This window comes from Myotis nattereri (genome assembly GCF_964212035.1).
Source record: "Myotis nattereri genome assembly, chromosome: 9".
Lineage (NCBI taxonomy): Eukaryota > Metazoa > Chordata > Mammalia > Chiroptera > Vespertilionidae > Myotis > Myotis nattereri.
This window is the reverse complement of record NC_138084.1, coordinates 37847621-37867508: the sequence shown is the minus strand read 5'-3', so window position 1 is coordinate 37867508 and position 19888 is coordinate 37847621. Positions and strand designations below refer to the sequence as shown.

The 19888-nt window shown below is 37.7% G+C and overlaps 1 protein-coding gene across 2 annotated transcripts in view; it reads right to left on the bottom strand.

Moving 5' to 3' along the window:
* STK33 (serine/threonine kinase 33) overlaps nucleotides 1-6299 on the bottom strand; it is a 56583-nt gene extending 50284 nt beyond the window's left edge. For both annotated transcript variants that reach the window (XM_081099102.1, XM_081099103.1), the window contains exons 1-3: nucleotides 5312-6299; nucleotides 4092-4205; nucleotides 136-249 (exon numbers count right to left, since the gene is read on the bottom strand). In XM_081099102.1, the coding sequence (XP_080955228.1) occupies nucleotides 136-249; nucleotides 4092-4205; nucleotides 5312-5539 (456 nt within the window). In that variant the 5' untranslated portion in view covers nucleotides 5540-6299. The remainder of the gene's footprint in view (nucleotides 1-135; nucleotides 250-4091; nucleotides 4206-5311) is intronic.
* Nucleotides 6300-19888: the final 13589 nt, after the last annotated feature.

The window sequence follows — 19888 nt, the reverse complement described above, 5'->3', positions numbered from 1 at the left end:
AGAAATGCCCACAGACCCCCAGGGACCAGCCTGACCCCGGCCCACAAGGTCAGAGGCAGGTGTGTTAGTGCAAAACGATACCCCACCCACCCCACCCGGCACTGCCCTCAGGATGATGCTGATAATAAGCCTTACCTTTTCTTTGTTCACTTTTTTAATTGCCCACTTAGTTCCTGTTTCCTTGTTTATAGCTTCAATGACCACTCCAAAGCTCCCTTTTCCCAATATTTTTCCAAATGTGTATATTTCCTGGATAAAAAATAAGAGTTCTTTTGTCTCTCCCTGCCATTCATTGGGTATTAAAAAATAAACACTAATACTGACAGATATCTACCCAAGGGAAGAGAGATTCTGCTCTAGGGTGAAATCAAATTGAAGACACCATATATTTGCTTCAATATGAATAGACACATCTTAATTAAAGAAAAATAAGCTTTGATGGATTTCATTAAATGTCCTTTGGAGGAAAACCATAAAAATCCTAACGGGGAAAGGTACAAAACCTCAAAAGCATAAAAATTAATCTCTTACAAACTATAATAATAAAATATATTTGTAAGAAAAAGGAATGAAATATTAATACAGACATACATACCTATATATGTGTATATAAAATACATGCATCCCCAAAATTATCCCCAAACTCTGAGAGCTATACCATAAAATTAACACATATTAACCATTGAACAATTGCTTTCTGTTTATCAAGTAACACTTTTTCTTTATCTTATTATGTCTATTAAGAATCTCCTTTGTTGTTTTATTCCTTTTGTTTTAGAACAAGCCACATGTGACAGAAATCTTGATATAAATCAGCATGGAGGAGAAAATAAAATCCATCTGCAGTTACACTATCCAGGCCAAGAATCCTTCCGCTTATCATTCGACTTCCGCTACACACACAGGATGTACTGGTCTTGTGACACCAGGCCACTTGTTTACGCTTTCATTTCTCGTGAATTTGGTTGGAGGAGTCAGTCTCCCGCATCCAAACCAACAAGAATTTCTGGACCTTGCGAGTTTCTGAACAGCTGAGGTAATGCCACTGGGCAGACCTCTGCTGGGTCAGCCAGCCAAAGTCTTCCCTAGAACTGCTACTGTCTCTGTGTGATCACTTTCACCTTCACCATCACAGGTCAATTAGCTGCTAGGCTTCATATTTTCTACTGTTTACTTTCCTTTCTTTAGTAAAAGAAGATTCAGTGCCCAACTAATCGTTTATCTTTTTTTTTTTTAAATATATTTTATTGATTTTTTACAGAGAGGAAGGGAGAGAGATAGAGAGTTAGAAACATCGATGAGAAAGAAACATCGATCAGCTGCCTCCTGCACATCTCCCACTGGGGATGTGCCCGCAACCCAGGTACATGCCCTTGACCGGAATCGAACCTGGGACCCTTCAGTCCGCAGGCCGACGCTCTATCCACTGAGCCAAACCAGTTTCGGCGGTTTATCTTTCTTGAAGGGCGTCCCTAACTGCACTGTGGTGCTGTACACATTGGCCCTTAAACACTATTATTACTCTCTTGCTTACATTTTCACTCAATTTTCTCCAAGATGGTCTAGAAGCTACTTAAGAAGTTGTTCCTTTTGTATCTTTTAAAAAGTCTATCCTGAAACCTTGTAGATAATATATTCATTTTTAGTGCATGGGGGGGGGCAGAGGGAAAGAAGGAGAGAGGGAGGGAGGGAAAGGGAGGGGAGGGGAGGGGAGGGAAGGGAAGGGGAAGAAGAAAAAAGAGAGAGAGAAGGAAAGGGAAAGAGAAAAAGATGGGGAGGGAGAGAAAAGAAGAGAGAGGAGGGAAGGGAAGGGAAGAAAGAAGGAAATATTCAGTTTCAACATGTTAGACTTTCCCTAGGTATTTCCTTGTGATATACACTTTGGGGGCTACAAAGTTGAATAAAACATAATTCCTCTTTTCTCAGAATTTGTAATCTCCTCAAGAGACAAGATTATTCTTAAGTCAGAAAGCCTTACGTTAAAATAAAAATATAAAATGATGTTGGGGCCAAAGACTAGAGCTAAAACACTGGGAGAATAAAATAAACATTATCGAAGAGGTGGCTTCTGAGATTGGCATGTGAGGGAACAAAGACCAAAAAAAGATTTTTTCCCCCCAATAATCCAAGCAAGGCAAGGAAGGCATTACAAAGGGATAGCAAACATGGAATGAATTAGTGAATTGGTAAGTGAATGAATCAGTAAATCCAGTCAGCAAGCCAGCCAGTCAGAATCCTCCTACATATACATGTTTGAGAGAAACGATAGACTGGGCATGCGAAGTTGAACCCTGGGAGGAGCTCCAGATTTATGGCCATGCATATTATACACGGAGACTCCTAGGCTTGGGCACATCCTGTCCCCAAGACACTGCTTTCTGAGGACTTACAATTACTTTGGCTCTCCTCCCTCCCTCACTATAGTGAGAATTAAAGTCGGAAAACTAAGATGAGGAAAATAAAATATTTTACTTTTACTATATTTATATGCCACTCCCAACTACATGTTATGTAAAATTAGTTAAATCTAAATTTAAATGGTCATTTATACTTTTTTCTCCACAGAACAAAATAATCGCAACTCTATAACCATTTCCCTAATTTTTCTTAACCTTTAAAAACTAAACTCTCATTTTCTTTCTAAATATATAGAACCACAACTTAGACACAGAATATTAATGTTGTTTAAGTAAGACTTTTTCAAATGAGGACTGGATAGAGAAATAGCCCAATTGCCCAACTGTGGGGTTTTTTTAATAAATTAATCTTTTCCTTCAACATCCTAAAATGACTTCTTGTTTGTACTAATTTTTTCTTCCCTTCCCTTCCCTCCTCTCTCTTCTTTTCTTTACATAGTGATAAAAATAAGAAAATGACTTCTTGTTTGTGCTAATTTTAAGAGGATGCTACTAAAATAGTAATACAGATAGATTTTTATTGACATAGAGCAAGTCCATGATATAGTGTGGGGTGTGAAAACATGCCTGATGCTATCACATTATGAAAATGTTGAGAATGTGTGTATGGGGAGGTGTCTCACATTAATGTCTGGGAAGATGTTCATTTAAATATCGAGCACTTATCACTGGGAAGTAGAATTTTGGATTATTGTAACTTCCTTTTTTATACTCTACCAAAATATTTAGAATCTTCAAAGTGAGCCTATCCATTAAATAGAGGAAGAGAAACTTCAACTGTACCAGTTAAGGTTATTTGTCAAAAATATGTACATACTTAGAATATTTCATAATTTAAAACAAAACTGAAAAGAAAAAAATAGGATGACTTATACATGCATAAAAAATAAAGTAGAGGTAGTAAATGTTAAAACTGATTATCTCTGGCTCATGATTTTTATTTTTTTTCACTTTTCTATCTATGGTTTCCTAATTTTTCACAACAAACACAGTTGGATTTTATGAAAACTCTTATGACTAAATTTAAAACTCAGTAAATTTATAGGTTTTTAAAATTCTTTAAAAGGGGAGATTTAAACTTTTCAAGTCAGAATTTCTCAGGAAGTTTTTCTGATCACTTTGAGTATATTGCCAAATATCCCTTAAAACATTTTTTAAAGTTAACATTATTGCAAAATTCTTCTTGTAGTTGTTGCTGAAGTTCCTTTAAACTGATGTTAAAATAACATTTAATTTCTAAAATGGTACTAACATTTAATTCATATTTGTATGTTATAATTAGAATCCTAGGAAGACAATATTGGTATTCATCCAACCTGAGGCCACAGAAAATGGCCCCAAGGAAGTGAACAGCCAAACCACCTCCAGTCATCTGGGCTCTCTCTGCATTTTAAAGAGATCTATACCAAGACTCCACAATTGCCCTCAGCAACAGGCAAGACCTGAAGGCCAAAATGTTCGCATTTTATCTAATAAAATACCTCCATTTGGTCCTCTATGAATGGAATCGTCTGCATTTTCTGAAGTAACGACTTGGACATCCTTGAAAATGGTAAATTTCCCCTTTCCTTTCCTTCCCTTCCTTGGAGACTTATTTTTAAATCATTCTTTGCCATTAACCATTGACAGAAGAAACCTGAAATTCCCTGGTCACTTCATTTTATTTCTAAATACCTGAATAGCAGCTCCGTCGTCCAGCCTGATATGAGGAACTTTTACTTCGGAAACGTTGCCCCGACCCCACTGTTGTTGAGATGGCTTTTTCTCTATATTTGAGGATTTTGAGGGCTTAGCCCAAAAAGGAATTAAAAAAAAGTAATTAAGATATAACACACTTGTTGAGAAAGTAAGAACCCTAATTTAGATTATATGACAAATATCATGTGTGCCATGATATTTATTGCATACAATATAATTCACTGCCTTTTTCAAATTCAAAGCCCTATATAATGTTTTGGCTCATTGGGCTAAAAGAGACCGTAAGAAGTCACTCAATCTAATCTCCTAAATCCAAGCAAGTGTACATTATAACCTGCATAACAGATAAATCATAACTTACTCGATGATTCTTTGAAATCGTGAGAAGGCAACTTCACAGCTTTCTCAATCATTCTTGTTTCAAAACATATCATCTCAAATAGGTTATACATAAAAAATTATTGGCCAGACATTCACAAAATATGCTTTGAATAAAAATAACATCGTAACAACTCACTCAGTAACAGCTACGTCAGAGACACCTACATGGCAATAATTATACTGTAATACAAATCAGGGAAGAACAGTTTAAGGGGAGAATTTGAAAAAGGTACAACTTTGAGGGCTGAGAACCTAACTTTTCTTAAATGCACTGCTTTTTGTCTCCAAAGCTGTGCGATATCAAGTGAAGCCGTGCATACTGCCTCTTCCCCAGAAAGGTGAGTGCACCCAACCCAGTCCAGCTGGGTAGGCACAGACTGTTGTAAATAATGCAAATTGATCTTGGGGAGTATATTTGAGATTCCATCTAAATAACCAGAAATTGTCCTAAATAATAACTATCCTCTATCTAACTACAACCATAAATGTCATTCTGCATTTAAAAAAATCCCCAAATTCAGATTTAATTCAACTTGAAACCCAATTTATTTCTATACAAGCCACTTTTAAAGAGAAACTGGAACAACATTCTGAATTATTCATAATCCTGGGAAATAATTAATATGGGCAGTGTTGGAAATATCATAAAAGAAAGTACGAACCAACTTTGCTCACCCCCTATGTAAAAAAGTAATGTCTCTTTAATAGCCCAGAAGGCAGTGAATTAGCTGACAAGGGCCCATGAATGAAGCCAGGGATGGGATTAGAGAATGAGATTTTGACTTGTATTCAAAAACAGAATCTTTGATATTTACCACATCTTTTGCAAAGGCCTTATATTTAATAAGTTGTTGTTGTTTTTTTCTCTCCAGGGGAATTGAAGAGTCTGGTTCACCAAGGCTTGATGTATCTGACGTGTCCGCCGCCACTAACACTGGAATAAGGCTTGTTTTACTGGAACTGACACAAGGTGCGTCTTTCTGAGAAGCAGATGAACAGTTGGGACACTTGGCGGTTTTTTTCCCAAAGCCACTATCAGCCATTTTCTGAACTCTGCAACAAAAGCAACTTGAAAGAAAGATGCTTCCACTCTTTGAGGGAAAGAACCAGACCAAAAATAAAATAGGTAAGCTGATGGCAAAGTTTGTAACTTCCAATTGGTGAGGTCCTTATGTTAGTGATGCACTAAACTTATATTCACACATGAGAGCTGCAGAAAGAAAAGAAATCACCGTTTAGAAAATTCTTTCTTATCCTATCACCCGCCTAGAAGTGAGAGGAAAAACTAGCAACTAGCACCAAAAGCATCCTGCCTAGCCCTCGCCGGTTTGGCTCAGTGGACAGAGCATCGGGCTATGGACCAAAGGGTCCCAGGTTCGAATGTGGTCAAGGGCACCATGTGCCTTGGTTCTAGCCTCCTCCCTGCCCTGACTGGGGCTCCTGCAGGAGGCAGCCAATCGATGTGTTTCTCTCACATAAATATTTCTCTCTCTCTTTCCCTCTCTCTTCCATTCTAAAAGATCAATGGAAAAATATCTTCTGGTGAGGATTAACCAAAATATTTTTTTCTAAAAGCAAACATACTGCCTATAAATGAAAAGTTAATATTTACAACAAAATTAGGACATATTTCTAAAAAGCAATGGATTCTCATCTTTCAAAATTGAATTCTTGAACTCTAGAAATTTTATTTGCTTTACCATCAAAAGAACCATGAAACTGCTGAAAAGCATAGTTTAAGGAAGTCAATTGGTGAGTTGATATAAATTTTTTAAATGAAATAAAATAGATAACATCAGAGTATTTTACATAGATCCTTGGTAAGTTTTGTGAAAACTTTATTATAATCATATATATATATATATATATGTAATGTTTGTGTGTGTATGTGTATACCTGGTCACACTATAACATGTATTTCTTAATATAACTTTGGTTTTAAAAAAGGCTTAAAATACTGGTATAGAACATACATTACCATGATTTCAAAATTTAAACCTTGGTCTAATAATTATTAGCGAAAATACATATTATACACATCACAAAGAAGTAGACAATTTGATTTTATAAAGCAATCTAATTCTAAAAGTTCAAAGGCAATATTAGAAGTATCCTCATTTTTATACTTAAATAGCAAAAATAGGAAATAATGGGTGCTGTTTTCCCTGAGTGCATGATATGTATGCCCAGCAATCTACCTAACTAAAGCTATTGGCAGTAATACGGTGCCAAGTTGAAAAGATCTAAGCTAAGAAAGGAGGGAGGAATGTGTTCTGTGGTACATGTCAGAGAAATTTCCAGAAGTAACTGGGAGTACATTATTATAGTCTTGTGCCATACTACTTCAGATATTATTTAAAAGTATACAGGGTTGGGCAAAAGTAGGTCTACAGTTGTTAGTACAAAAATAATACAATAATTAATAAATAATAATACAAGAATAAAGTGTGTTTCGCGTACTCACAACTGGAAACCTACTTGTGCCGCACTCTGCACTTTGTAGTCACAGGTTTCTATCGAAAAACAAGGTAAGCATTTGTGAGAGCAGCATGTGTTGGTCCGTTTACCGGCATCGTTTGCATTCTTGACCCCCTCTACCTGTCTAAAGGGCACTTTTTATACACCTTTTCTTTCTTTTCTTTTTTTCGTCAACCAGGATTAGAATCTTTATATTTTCTCAGTAAAGTAATATCAACATGAAGAAAATGAAATTGCACTCATGGGCAAAACGAACCCCACATTATTATGCCACCTTTGGAAAACTCATTGACAACTGTAAAGCTGAGTATTTACCAAAGCTATTAGGACTTCACAATAATTGCTTGCTATTCAAAGTTGAAATTTATTCCAAAGAGCATGAAATCAAAATTATAATTCACCTTTAGATAGCAAATTACATATAACAAAGCTTTTTATTTATTTATTTTTCAATTACACTTGACATACAATAGTATATTGGTGTCAGGTGTACAACATTATGATTAGACATTTACATACCTTATGGAGTGCTCATCCCAATAAGTCTAGTACCCATATGACCATACATAGTTATTACAATATTATTGACTATACTAGAGGCCCGGTATATGAATTCGTGCACAGGTGGGATCGATTGGGGCCGGAGCCAATTATGGCCGGACCGGCCAGGAAGAAGAGCCGCGGGAGGTTGAGGGGGGGGATCAGGGCCCCAATCAGGCCGGATGGCTGCCACAGTGTGCGTCATAGTGACTGGTTGTTCCAGTCGCTTGGCTTTTATATATATAGAATATACTAGTACTGTGGTCGGCAAACTGCCGCTCGCGAGCCACATGCGGCTCTTTGGCCCCTTGAGTGTGGCTCTTCCTAAGGCTTAGGAGTACCCTAATTAAGTTAATAACAATGTACCTACCTATATAGTTTAAGTTTAAAAAAGTTGGCTCTCTAGCCGAAACCGGTTTGGCTCAGTGGATAGAGCGTCAGCCTGCGGACTGAGAGGTCCCAGGTTCGATTCCGGTCAAGGGCATGTACCTGGGTTGCGGGCATATCCCCAGTAGGAGATGTGCAGGAGGCAGCTGATCAATGATTCTCTCTCATCGATGTTTCCAACTCTCTATCTCTCTCCCTTCCTCTCTGTAAAAAATCAATAAAATATATTTAAAAAAAAAAAAAAAGTTGGCTCTCAAAAGAAATTTCAATCGTTGTACTGTTGATATTTGGCTCTGTTGATTAATGAGTTTGCCGACCACTGTACTAGTATATAGATTCCCTATGCTGTACTTTTTACATCTCTGTGACTATTTTTATTACTGGCAATCTATACTCCTTAAATCCCTTTAAGCTTTTTCACCCATCTCCCAATCCTTCTCTCATCTGACAACTATCAAAATGTTCTCTGTATCTATGAGTTTTTTTGTTTATTTTGGTGGTTTTTTTAGATTCCACATATAAATGAAGTCATATGGTATCTGTCTTTTTGTCTGACTCTTTCATTTAGAATAATACCCGCTAGGTTCATCCATGTTGTTGCAAATGGCAAGATTTCCTTCTTTCTATGGCTGAGTAATGTTGCACTGTACATATGTACCACACGGAAGTAACTATCTTTACCTCATGGTACATTCTTGCCTCTTTTGCATAGATTGACCATGTAGGCATGGGTTTATTTCTGGACTCTCTATTCTGTTCCATTGATCCATATGTCTATTCTTATGCCAGTACCATGCTGTTTTGATTACCATAGTTACTTGTAGTATAGTTTAGTATAAGGTAGTGTGATACCTCCGACTCTGTTCTTTCTGAAGATTGTTTGGGCTACCTAGGGGTTTTTTGTGTTTCCATATATGCTTTTGGATTACTTTTTCTAGTTCTGTGAGAAATATCATTGGTATTTTGATAGGGTTACACTGAAAATGTAGACTGCTTATGGGCATTTTAACAATGTTTATTCTTCCTATCCATCAGCATGGTATAAAACCCTTTTTATTTGTTATCTTCTTCGGTTTCTTTCCTCAATGTCTTACAGTTTTCTGAATACAGGCCTTTTACCTTCTTGCTTAAATTTATTTTGTTTTTTTGATGTAATTGTAAATGGGATCATTTTCTTAATTTCTGTTTCTGATAGCTCATTATCCTATACTAGGGGCCCAGTGCACAAATTCGTGCACCTTGAAAGGAACTGTGGGCCCCCGAGGCTTCAGTGGGCACAGGGGCAGGTCTTGGCCCATCCTCCACACCCCCACCCAGCCCCTCCCACCATGGCCCCTGGTCCCCCGTCTGCTGGAAGCCCCACTCCCAATGCCACTGCTTCCACTTGCTGATGGTGCTGGCCTTGTTCGCACCCGCTGATGGTACGAAGCAATTGGGGCCAGTGCCAGCAGTGGGTGCAAGTGGCGGCTGCTGCCCCTATTGCCCCTCAGGATCAGGGGGAAATGGAGAAGAACTGAGGGGCGATTGGGACCGGCAGCTGCTGCTCGCACCAACTGATGGCTCTGAGCAATCAATCGGGGCCGGGTGCCAGCAGCAGGTATGAGCAGCGGCTCCAGTGCCAACAGTGGTTGCAAGTAGGGCCAGCACCGGCAGCAGGAACCGTGGCGTGCGAGAGCAAAGAATTTTCAGTAACCACCAGAGGCTTACCCTGATGACAGCAATCGCGCTCTGCTACCTGCTGCTGATGCCTGCCATGTTCCATGCATGCCCCCTGGTGGTGAGCACATGTCATAGCGACTGGTTGATTGTTCCATCATTTGGTCTATTTGTATATTAGGGTTTTATTGTATGTAGAAGATAATAAAAGCCTAATATGCTAAGTGTCTGCTCGTCCAGTCATCTGTTCAACCAATCAAAAAGTAATATGCTAATGATATGCTAAGAACGCTCAACCATACGCTATGACATTCACTAACCACCAAGAGGTAGACGCTCTGACCAGTAGGTTAGCTTGCTTCTGGTGTCCAGCTGATTCAGACTGAGTGAGATGGGCCAGACATGCCCTGGAGCCTTCCCGCGGTCCCTCCCTGGCTGGCCAAACTCCTGCATCCCTCCCCGGTCCCTATTGTGCACCCGTGCGGTCCCTAGGCCAGGCCTGTGCCCTCTCGCAATCCGGGACCCCTCAGGGTATGTCGGAGAGCTGGTTTTGGCCTGATCCCGCAGGTCAGGCTGAGGGACCCCACTGGTGCACGAATTTGTGCACTGGGCCTCTAGTTGGCATATAATGGAAAATGATTTCTGAAAATGGAAATGATTTCTGAATATTAATTTTGTATCCTGCTACTTTACCCTATTCATTTATTAGTTCTAATCGTTTTTTGTGGGGAATCTTTAGGGTTCTCTATATATAGTATCTTCTCATCTGTAAATAATGACAGTTTGATTTCTTCCTTTCCAACTTTAATGTCTTTATTTCTTTTTCTTGTCTGATTGTTGCAGCTAGGACTTCCAAGATTATGTTGAATACATGTAATGAAAGTGGACATCCTTGTCTTGTCTTGTTCTTGATCATAAGGAAAAGCTTTTAACTTTTCACCACTGAGTACAATGTTAGCTGTGGGTTTGCCATATATGACTTTTATTACGTTGAGGTATGTTTCCTCTATTCCCACTTTGCTGACAGTTTATTATAAATGGATGTTGGATTTTGTCAAAAGCTTTTTCTGCATCTATTAAAATTATCTTATGATTTTTAGCCTTACTTTGTTTATGTAGTGTATTACATTAATTGATTTGCAGATATCAAACCAACTTTGTATCCCAGGAATAAATCTCACTTGATTATAGCATATGATCCTTTTAACATATTACTGAATTCAGTTTGCTAATATTTTGTTGAGGATTTTGTATCAAGCTTCATCAGGGGTAATGACCCATAATTCTCTCTCTTTCTTTTTTTTGTAGGGTCCTTGGTTTTAGTATTAAGGTAATACTGGCCTTGTAAAATGAGTTTGGGAGCCTTCATTCCTCTTCATTATTTCTGGAATAGTTTGATAAAAAAAAAATAGGTATTAATTCTTCTTTGAATGTTGGTAGAATTATCCTGTGAAACAATCTGATCCACAGCTTTTATTTGTTAGGAGTTTTTTTCTATAAATGAATTTTACTTATTTATTTTTTAGTTTTGGTTAATCCTCACCAGAGAATATTTTTTCCATTGATTTTTAGAGAGAGTGGAAGGGAGGGGTAGAGACAGAGAGAGAGAGACATCAATGTGAGAGAGACACACTGATTAGTTACCTCTTGCACTCGCCCAGACCAGGTGGAGAATTGAGCCTGCAACAGAGGTATGTGCCCTTGACCTGAATCAAACCCGCAACCCTTCAATCTGTGGACCAATGCTCTAACCACTGAACAAAACTGGCTAGGGCTGTTAGGAGTTTTTTGATTACTGATTCAACTTTGTTAGTAGTTATCAGTCTGTTCAGATTTTCTATTTCTTCCTGGTTCAGACTTGGGAGCTTATATATTTCTTGAAATTTATCCATTTCTTCCAAGTTGTCCAATTTGTTGACATATAATGGTTCATAGTATTTTCTTATAATCCTTTGTATTTCTGTTGTGTTGGTTGTCACTTCTGATTTTTTTAAATTTGGGGCCTCTCTCTTATTTTCTTGATGAGTCTGGCTAAAGGTTTAGCAATTTTGTTTTAACTTTTCAAAGAAACAACTCTCGGTTTCATTGATCTTTTCCATTGTATCTTTTAGACTGGATTTCATTAACTTCTATTCACTTTAGGCTTTGTTTGTTCCTCTTTTCCTGGTTCCTTTAGGTAAAAGGTTAGATTGATTTTTTTGAGACTTCTGTCATTTCTTGAAGTAGACATGTATTGCTATGAATTTCCCTCTTCAAACTACTTTGACTGTGTCCCATAGATTTGGGGTCATTATTTAGCCTCCATGTGTTTGTGGGGTTTTTTAGTTTTCTTCTTATAATAAATTTCTAGTTTTATACCATTCTGATCAAAATGTCTCCCTGGGACACAATCCTCACTGGTTTTCACAGCCAGATTATGGGGACTCCTGTTCCAGGCACAGATACCCCAGGTTGGGGAGCCAAATATGAGACTGAGCCCCTCACTCCTCAAGAGGTATCTCTGGAGGCAAGATATCCCTTCATATTCTTAATCTCCACACTGTGGGTGTGGTACCTGCCCATTCTGTATCACCACTCCTCCTACCAGTCTCAACATGATAGCATTTTTACATCTTTAGTTATAGTAATACTGTTCAGTTAGTCTTCAGGTGATTCTCAATGATAGTTAATTTATAATTTAGTTGTAATTTTCATGTGGTCATGGAAGAAAGCAAGCACAGAGTTTACCTACTCTGCCATCTTGTCCAGAAGTCTTGACCTATATACCTTTTCCAGTGCTCATCATCATAAGTTTTAATCACAGCAGTAGAATAGAAGTCTGGGTATATTTGGACTATACCTTTGTCCTTTGAACTGGAATAAACTTGACCTAAATAAGAAGTTACATGTCTGTATTTCATTAAATACCTTTCTAGTTTTATTGTCTAAGACTGCTTTTCTAATAAAAAACGAGTGCTGACTTTTAAAAATTCTTATCTATTGTGATTATCATATTTTTTCTTATTGAATCTTTTTATATGTTCTAGTGTTTCAAAGCTTTCCTAATATTAAAACATTCTTGAATTTATAGTATGAACCCTACATGATCATTATGGATGATTCTTTTAATGTGCTGAAAAATTGACATGCTTGTATTTTGAGTTTTCAGTTATATTCATAAGTTAAACTGGTCTGTAATTTTTCTTTTCGGCCCTCTTTATCAGATTCTTATACAAGATTCAGGATAGTTTCATAAAAGAAATTGGGTATCTTTCCACTTCACAATGCTCGGTAACAATCTGTATAGCATGGGAATCTGGAAGAAAATCTCCCAGGTCTATCAGACTTTATGATATTACTGCGAGTTTATCCAGTAGTTATTCTCCCATCCTTCCTTACTAACAGAATTCTGATGTTGTCTGGGGCAGCAATGTGCTCATTAAAATCTGTTTGTTTGCACCTCCCTGGTAGCTTAGGGATGGTGGCATGACTTATGGCCATGAATCTTACAGAATGCAAACAAAGCTGTACTTCAAAGAAAGTTTATATTTTTAAAATTTTATTAAAAACAGAAAAAAAGATTTAAGGAATAAAATTTAAAATGAACAGAAATGACAACGAAATGTAGGTTTTATTGACTTCCTATCTTACTTCTCAGACTTCACATCTTGCCACTCTCCCACTGGCTCTAGATACACTGGTGGCCTTGCTGTTCCTCAAACGTGCCAAGCACGTATCCTCTTCATGGATTTGGCCCTTTTGCTTCCTCTGCCCAGGATGCTCTTTCTTCAGATATCTGCATGGCTAGCTCCCTTGTTCATGGTGGTTTCTGCTCGTTTAAGAGACCTTTTCTAACCACATCATCTGAAACAACAGGCCCCATTCACTTTGTCTCCTTACGTTGCTTTATTTTTATTCATAGCACTAATCATTTCACTCAGGAGTTCTCTCCAATAGTTCTTTCATACTTTTAGGGAACAGATGATTCCTATATAAATTGGTTCAGAGCAATGAAAAGCCACCTAGTTCATTCCATTCCATTGGAATAAACTAAATCTGTCCATAGCAGTAATCTCAAAAGAGGAAAAGGAGTTCTTAATAGACCAATCTCATCTGTGAATAGATGCAAAAATCCTAAATGCTGTACTCGTATTTAGCCCAGGTAATGTATACAGTATACTCTAAGATTATTAGATAGAAATAATAGACAAGTCAGCCCAATAAGTATAATCTTTTATCAAAGTGATGTGAAAAAATTATCCTGCTGTGATTAAAACTCATGATGGTGAGCACTGGAAAAGGTGTCTACAAAGTACCTTCCATACAGATAGAGGGGGGGAAAGAATAAAACTGATGCTACTAAACACACACACACACCCTTCTTACAAATGTTTGACTTTGTTTTTCAAGAATATGTAGCAAGACAAAAAACATTCAGAATATATCTGTATACACAACGCAAAATGAAAATAATTTAACTCCAGGCCTTGAAAGAAAATGTTTTGCATTTCAGTGACTCAGAGTAGTGGAGTAGAACTGCAAGTAACAACCTTTCTGTTGAGGAAAAACAGTGCGTTCTCTCTGCAGGTGTAGGAAAAGTCCCATGTCAGGTGTGTGAGGCATCATTTTATGCGTTGAGAATACTGACTTTACAGTACTTTTTATAAGAAACTGAAGGCAGGGTTCATAATGCAAAGGTTTATTTATAAAGTGTAGCTGAGTTCGTTATAAACAGTACTCCTAAAAGCATGCTTGCTTACCACAGCCTTCGTGTGTGTGTGTGTGTGTGTGTGTGTGTAGTGTGTGTATACAGAATCTTTAAATACTACATTTCCCATTTTTGAGATGGGTTTTTTGTGTGAATCAAAACCCAGTTATCTTTTTCTTACCTCTGTTCAGAATACATTTCCTTACATTTTTATCAATTTCTCAATAAATCATATTATCATAATACCACTGACAGATTTCTGAGTACTTTCTTGTTCCAGTTTCTGATTTATCCATTGCCCTATACTTATATTCAAAATGCATAGGAGTTCCTATTACTCACTGAGGAGTTTCATTTCTGCTCTCTAACCTACCAACCACTACATTTGCCAAAGTAATGTTCTACATTCTTACCACAGCAACTCTAATAAAACAATAGGTAGAAGAGCTGCATGCAAAATTTTTTGACAAGATTTAGATTTCAAATATAATTTCTTTTTGGCTGGCTGAATTCTAATTATTTTAGCTTTAAAATCAAAATAGAACAAATGTTTACTCACATTTCTTTCTTTCTCATTTATGAATAGATATGAAATATTTGTTACTAAAATAAATCTACTATCTAGGAGGCCATTTAATGTCATTCATATTTTAGAGGCATAAAATTAATCAAGTATTGCAAACTTAACATATCTTTATGTAAACACAAAGATGAATAACTCTTCTATAGAATCACAGAATTATGTTTAAACAGGACTTCAGATATAAAAGGATGTATTAGAAAACCAAAGAAGCTTCTAATATAATAGTGTTTCTTTGTGTCTCCAAAGACTGGACAGGGTAGGTATTAGATAATATGTAAACAAATAAAGTAAGTTCAAATCATGTCAGTATTTAACTAACGTGTGAGCGAGTTTCCCTTTGACTAAAGGTTTTCATTTTATTTTCTGAACTAAGACAAGTCAATGGAACAACTCTGATATGAAAATTCTGAGCTTTGATTTAAGCATAAAAAGGTCCCTTACCTATTGGCCCTAGAAGATACACTTACAGCAATTTCCTCAAGAAAATGAACACAAGAATGGTTTTATATGATATAACTAGCTACAATTTTCTTCCCCAAAAGCAATAGTTTAGCTTTCTTTGCTAAGACTGTGTCTACAGGAATCTAAACACTCAGTCAATTTGGTAAAAAACTGTGTTCTATTTAAGTAAAGAAAAAAACTATGAACTGTCTGACACTATGTGGAACAATTCAACTATTTGTTTTCATAGCATGCTGTAGCATAGAGCCTAAAGAGGGGCCAAATGAGTTTTAGATAACATAGTGTTATATTTTAAAAGAGACCAGCACTTGTTTCCTATTTCCTTAAAGGGCATGATTAGGGAAATGAGTCTGTGTTGTCTTATGAAAGGATTTACACTATATTTAAAATTTACATTATCTCATAGATTTTTTTAAAAATGTTTCATAGTTGATGCATGCTATCGGTGTTTCTTTCTAATTTGCCTAATATTCCTCACTGATTAAGCTGTAATCTGGAGGGATAGTATTAAATGTGCTCCCATACCAAAAGTTTAAGGCAAAAACAGGTATTTTACTTAAAAAGTCTGGCTTAAAGAGACTGGATAAAACCAGGAGACCCTCTCTCTGATTCTTTCCTGTGGTTATCCAGCATCTTTTCTCCCTGTACACAATATGCACCCTGAAGCCAGGGTCCTTTATGCCACTACTGACCCATCCTTGTATGTAACAGACACACAATAAAAATTTCTGAATGTTAGTTTTGTGGGACAGAGCCAGAATCGTGACTCACTTAGGCAGAGTGTAGGCAGAGTTATAAAAGAAAGGAGGGGGTCATATAGAGGAGGGATATCTCAAAGGGCTCTCTTCATAGATCTGAAGAGGGATTAGGCCCAAGGAATTAGTCTTCTGTGTGATTCAAAGAGGGGGTATATTCCAACTTTAATCTATGTATATACAAGCCAAGCTACTGGAATGACGGAACGATCAGAAGGACGGGAACGAGAGGTCACTATGACCTGCACTGCAGTGGCCAACCGGCCTGATCGGGGCCCCAGTCAGCACCCCCAACCTCCCACATCCCCTCCCCCCTGGCCTGGCCCCGATTGGCCCCCATCAGGGCAGGCCAGCCGGACCCCACCCATGCAGGATTTCATGCACTGGGCCTCTAGTCTAATATAAAGGACTTCCTAAAAGTTAGAACTGTGAAAGATAAAAGACTCAGTCACTAGAAGTGTATAAGGCAGCCATGGGCAAACTACGGCCCACGGGCCGGATACAGCCCGTTTGAAATGAATAAAACTAAAAAAAAAAAGACCGTACCCTTTTATGTAATGATGTTTACTTTGAATTTATATTAGTTCACACAAACACTCCATCCATGCTTTTGTTCCGGCCCTCTGGTCCAGTTTAAGAACCCATTGTGGCCCTCCAGTCAAAAAGTTTGCCCACCCCTGGTATAAGGCAAGGTTGGAAGGTCAGCTGGCAAGAAACCATGGAAGGTCTTTAAACATAGACTAGGGTGTCCGGAGGTTCCTTCTAGCCCTAAAAGTCTATGAGGATGAATCTTTCCTTCTAATGATCCACTGAGGCACAGCAGACAGTTCAAAGAATTATATTATAAATCCTGCTTTTCTACCACAAACCAGGTGAAACAGTGGCAGCCCCAAAACTCACCTCACCCAATCTGTTTCACCTATAGTAGAGCAGCACTGTTAGAATTTACCACGGGGCAGGGTGATAGTGAGGAGGCAGGAGGGACACGATGGAGGGCTGATGTGCAGAGGAGCAGTGGCCCTTGGTAGAAAAGAAAACGCTAACTAAAGTGTAGGGGAAAAGATACTATAGGAAAAAGGGGAAAAAAAGATTTCCTGCCCACTCATGAAAGCAGAGCATACAGGTGAAGAGTGGGCCCACATGTAGCTAAGACAGACAAAAAATACATTGCCAATAGATTTCTAGAAGTGAATCACTCAGAGGACTGTTTCATGAACACTTAGCTATGCTCCAACCAGAATGCTTAAAAGAAAATAGTATTATTGTATTCAGTAATTTTTTCTAGCTTTATTGAACTATAATTATATTCCTATGCAACAGTGTTTTATTATTTAGTTTTATTTTTATTGTTGACACTTTACAGACGTCCATCCCCACCCACTTTGCCCACCTCAACCCAGGACCCGCTTCTCCTTCCCTCCGGCATCACCACACTGTTGTCTGTGTCTATGGGTTATGCATATATGTCCTTTGGCTAATCTGTTCAGCTTCTTTCATCCAGTTCCCCCCCACACACACACACACACACACTCTCCCCTCCCCTGTGACAGCTGTCAGTCTGTTCAATGTATCTATACCTCTGGTTCTATTTTGTTCATCAGTTTATTTTGTTCATTAGATTCCACATATAAGTGAGATCATATGGTATTTGTCTTTCTCTGACTGGCTATCTTACTTAGCATAATCATCTCCAGTCCATCCATGCTGTCACAAAAGGTAAGAGTTCCTTCATTTTTATGGCTGCATAGTATTCCATTGTGTAAATGTACCTCAGCTTTCTTATTCACTCATCTAATGATGGGCACTTAGGCTATTTCCAGGTCTTAGCTATTATAAATAGCACTGCTATGAGCACATGAGTGCATATATCCTTCCTGATTGGTGCTTCGGAATTCTTAGGATATATTCCCAGAAGTGGGATTGCTGAGTCAAAAGGTAGTTCCATGTGTAATTTTTTGAAGAAACTCCATACTACTTTCCACAGTGGCTGCACCAGTCTGCAAAACCCATCAAGAATGCACTAGGGTTCCCTTTTCTTCAGATCCTTGACAACACTTGTTCTTTGTTGATTTATTGATGGTAGCCATTCTGGCAGGTGGGAGGTGATATCTCATTGTGGTTTTAATTTGCATCTCTCTGATGATTAATGACGATGAGCATTTTTTTTCATATGTCTATTGGTCATCTGTATGTCCCCTTTAAAGAACTGTCTGTTTAGGTCCTTTGCCCATTTTTAAGTTGGATTTTTTGTGTGTTTTGTGATATTGAGTTGTATAAGTTCATTATATATTTTGGAAATAAACCCCTTATCAGATGTATCATTGGCAAATATGTTCTCCCAGATAGTGGGTTCACTTTTCATTTTGTTGATGATTTCTTTTGCTTGACAAATAAAATCACAAGATAACCAAAGTGTACAATGTAATCATTTTATATATATATAAAATGTGAAAAAATTCCCCATCTAGTTAATTAACACATCCATCACTTCACCTATTAGATACAAACTTTAGTCATAAGATAAGTAAGGTCTGACTAATGTATAAATGGTGACCATCACTGAAAATACTGTATTATAAAACTGAAATTTTCTAAGAGAGTAGAACAAATGTTCACACACACACACACACACAAAGTAAATATGTACTCAGAATTATTAATCCAATTAGCCATAGATCAATCAGATTAAGAATTTGATGGTAAACTTGAGAGGCTTTGCAAATTTCATTTATCAAATTAATAATTTTACATTAATAAAATGCATTAACATAAGTATGGTCAGAGATCCTTTCCTGTATGCCAAATATTCCCAGGAATACTGAAAGTAAGGAACTTCCAGAAATCCTCAACTTTTCAGGAAACCAGTTAGCTAAATTAATGTGTATTACAATGCTCCAACCCAGATGTGTCACGCCTTGGGAGAAGAGGCATTCCGCCCCTCAAGATCATGCTCAATACTGGGAGCACAATTCAGAGGTGTCCGGGCAACTTTCCTTTTGTGGCCATACCTGTGCAAGCGCGACAACTCCAAACAACCTACAACAAGACACCAACAACAGACGCCATGGTCCTTGTTTTCACGTTTCTGTGGGAACAATATTAATGTAGTAAAACGGAAAACAACAAGAACTATTTCTCTTATTCCTGAGTCCCTTCAGGGCAGGGACTATGTTCTGTCATCTTCTATCCAGGAAGAGGCCCATTAAATAAGAATTATTGATTGAAAGTCATTCACTGATTTATGGAAAGTGTTTTACAACTTGCAAATATAATATACGATGTATTTGCAGAGTGTAAGACAGCCAGTGGCCTGTCATGTAAACAAAGTCAGAATATGCTCATGTAAGTCTTCTGGCCCAAAAAACCCAACCCTCACTCCATCTCGACGCCCTCATTCTGGATCAAAACACCAAAACCCCTCTATCAAGGCTCAACCCAATAATCCTTTACTCTAAGTTTCCACCTGCATTCCCACATTTATATTCTACTCAAGACTTTTTGCTTTCAGGAGTCTAGAAGGATACAAGCACATAATAATTTATTTCAGTGATGGGCCATATTGTCAAATTCAAAGGGTTTCTGATAGCTAAGGAGAGTCCCCAACAACTATAAGCCTTCATCATGATAAATCTTATTGCTAAGATCCTTATAGTCAACAAAAGATCACTGTTTTAGGCAAATGGCATATCTAGCAATAACTGGTTCATTTTTCTGTCATAATAAAACATGCAAGTCAGAGCCAAGACAAAAGAAAAATTCATGTGCCATATAAGTGAACCTTCTCAGGCTCCCTAGCCAGATGACCTCAGGTATGACTACTTCTTTTCTTCACTCCTAGTGATGA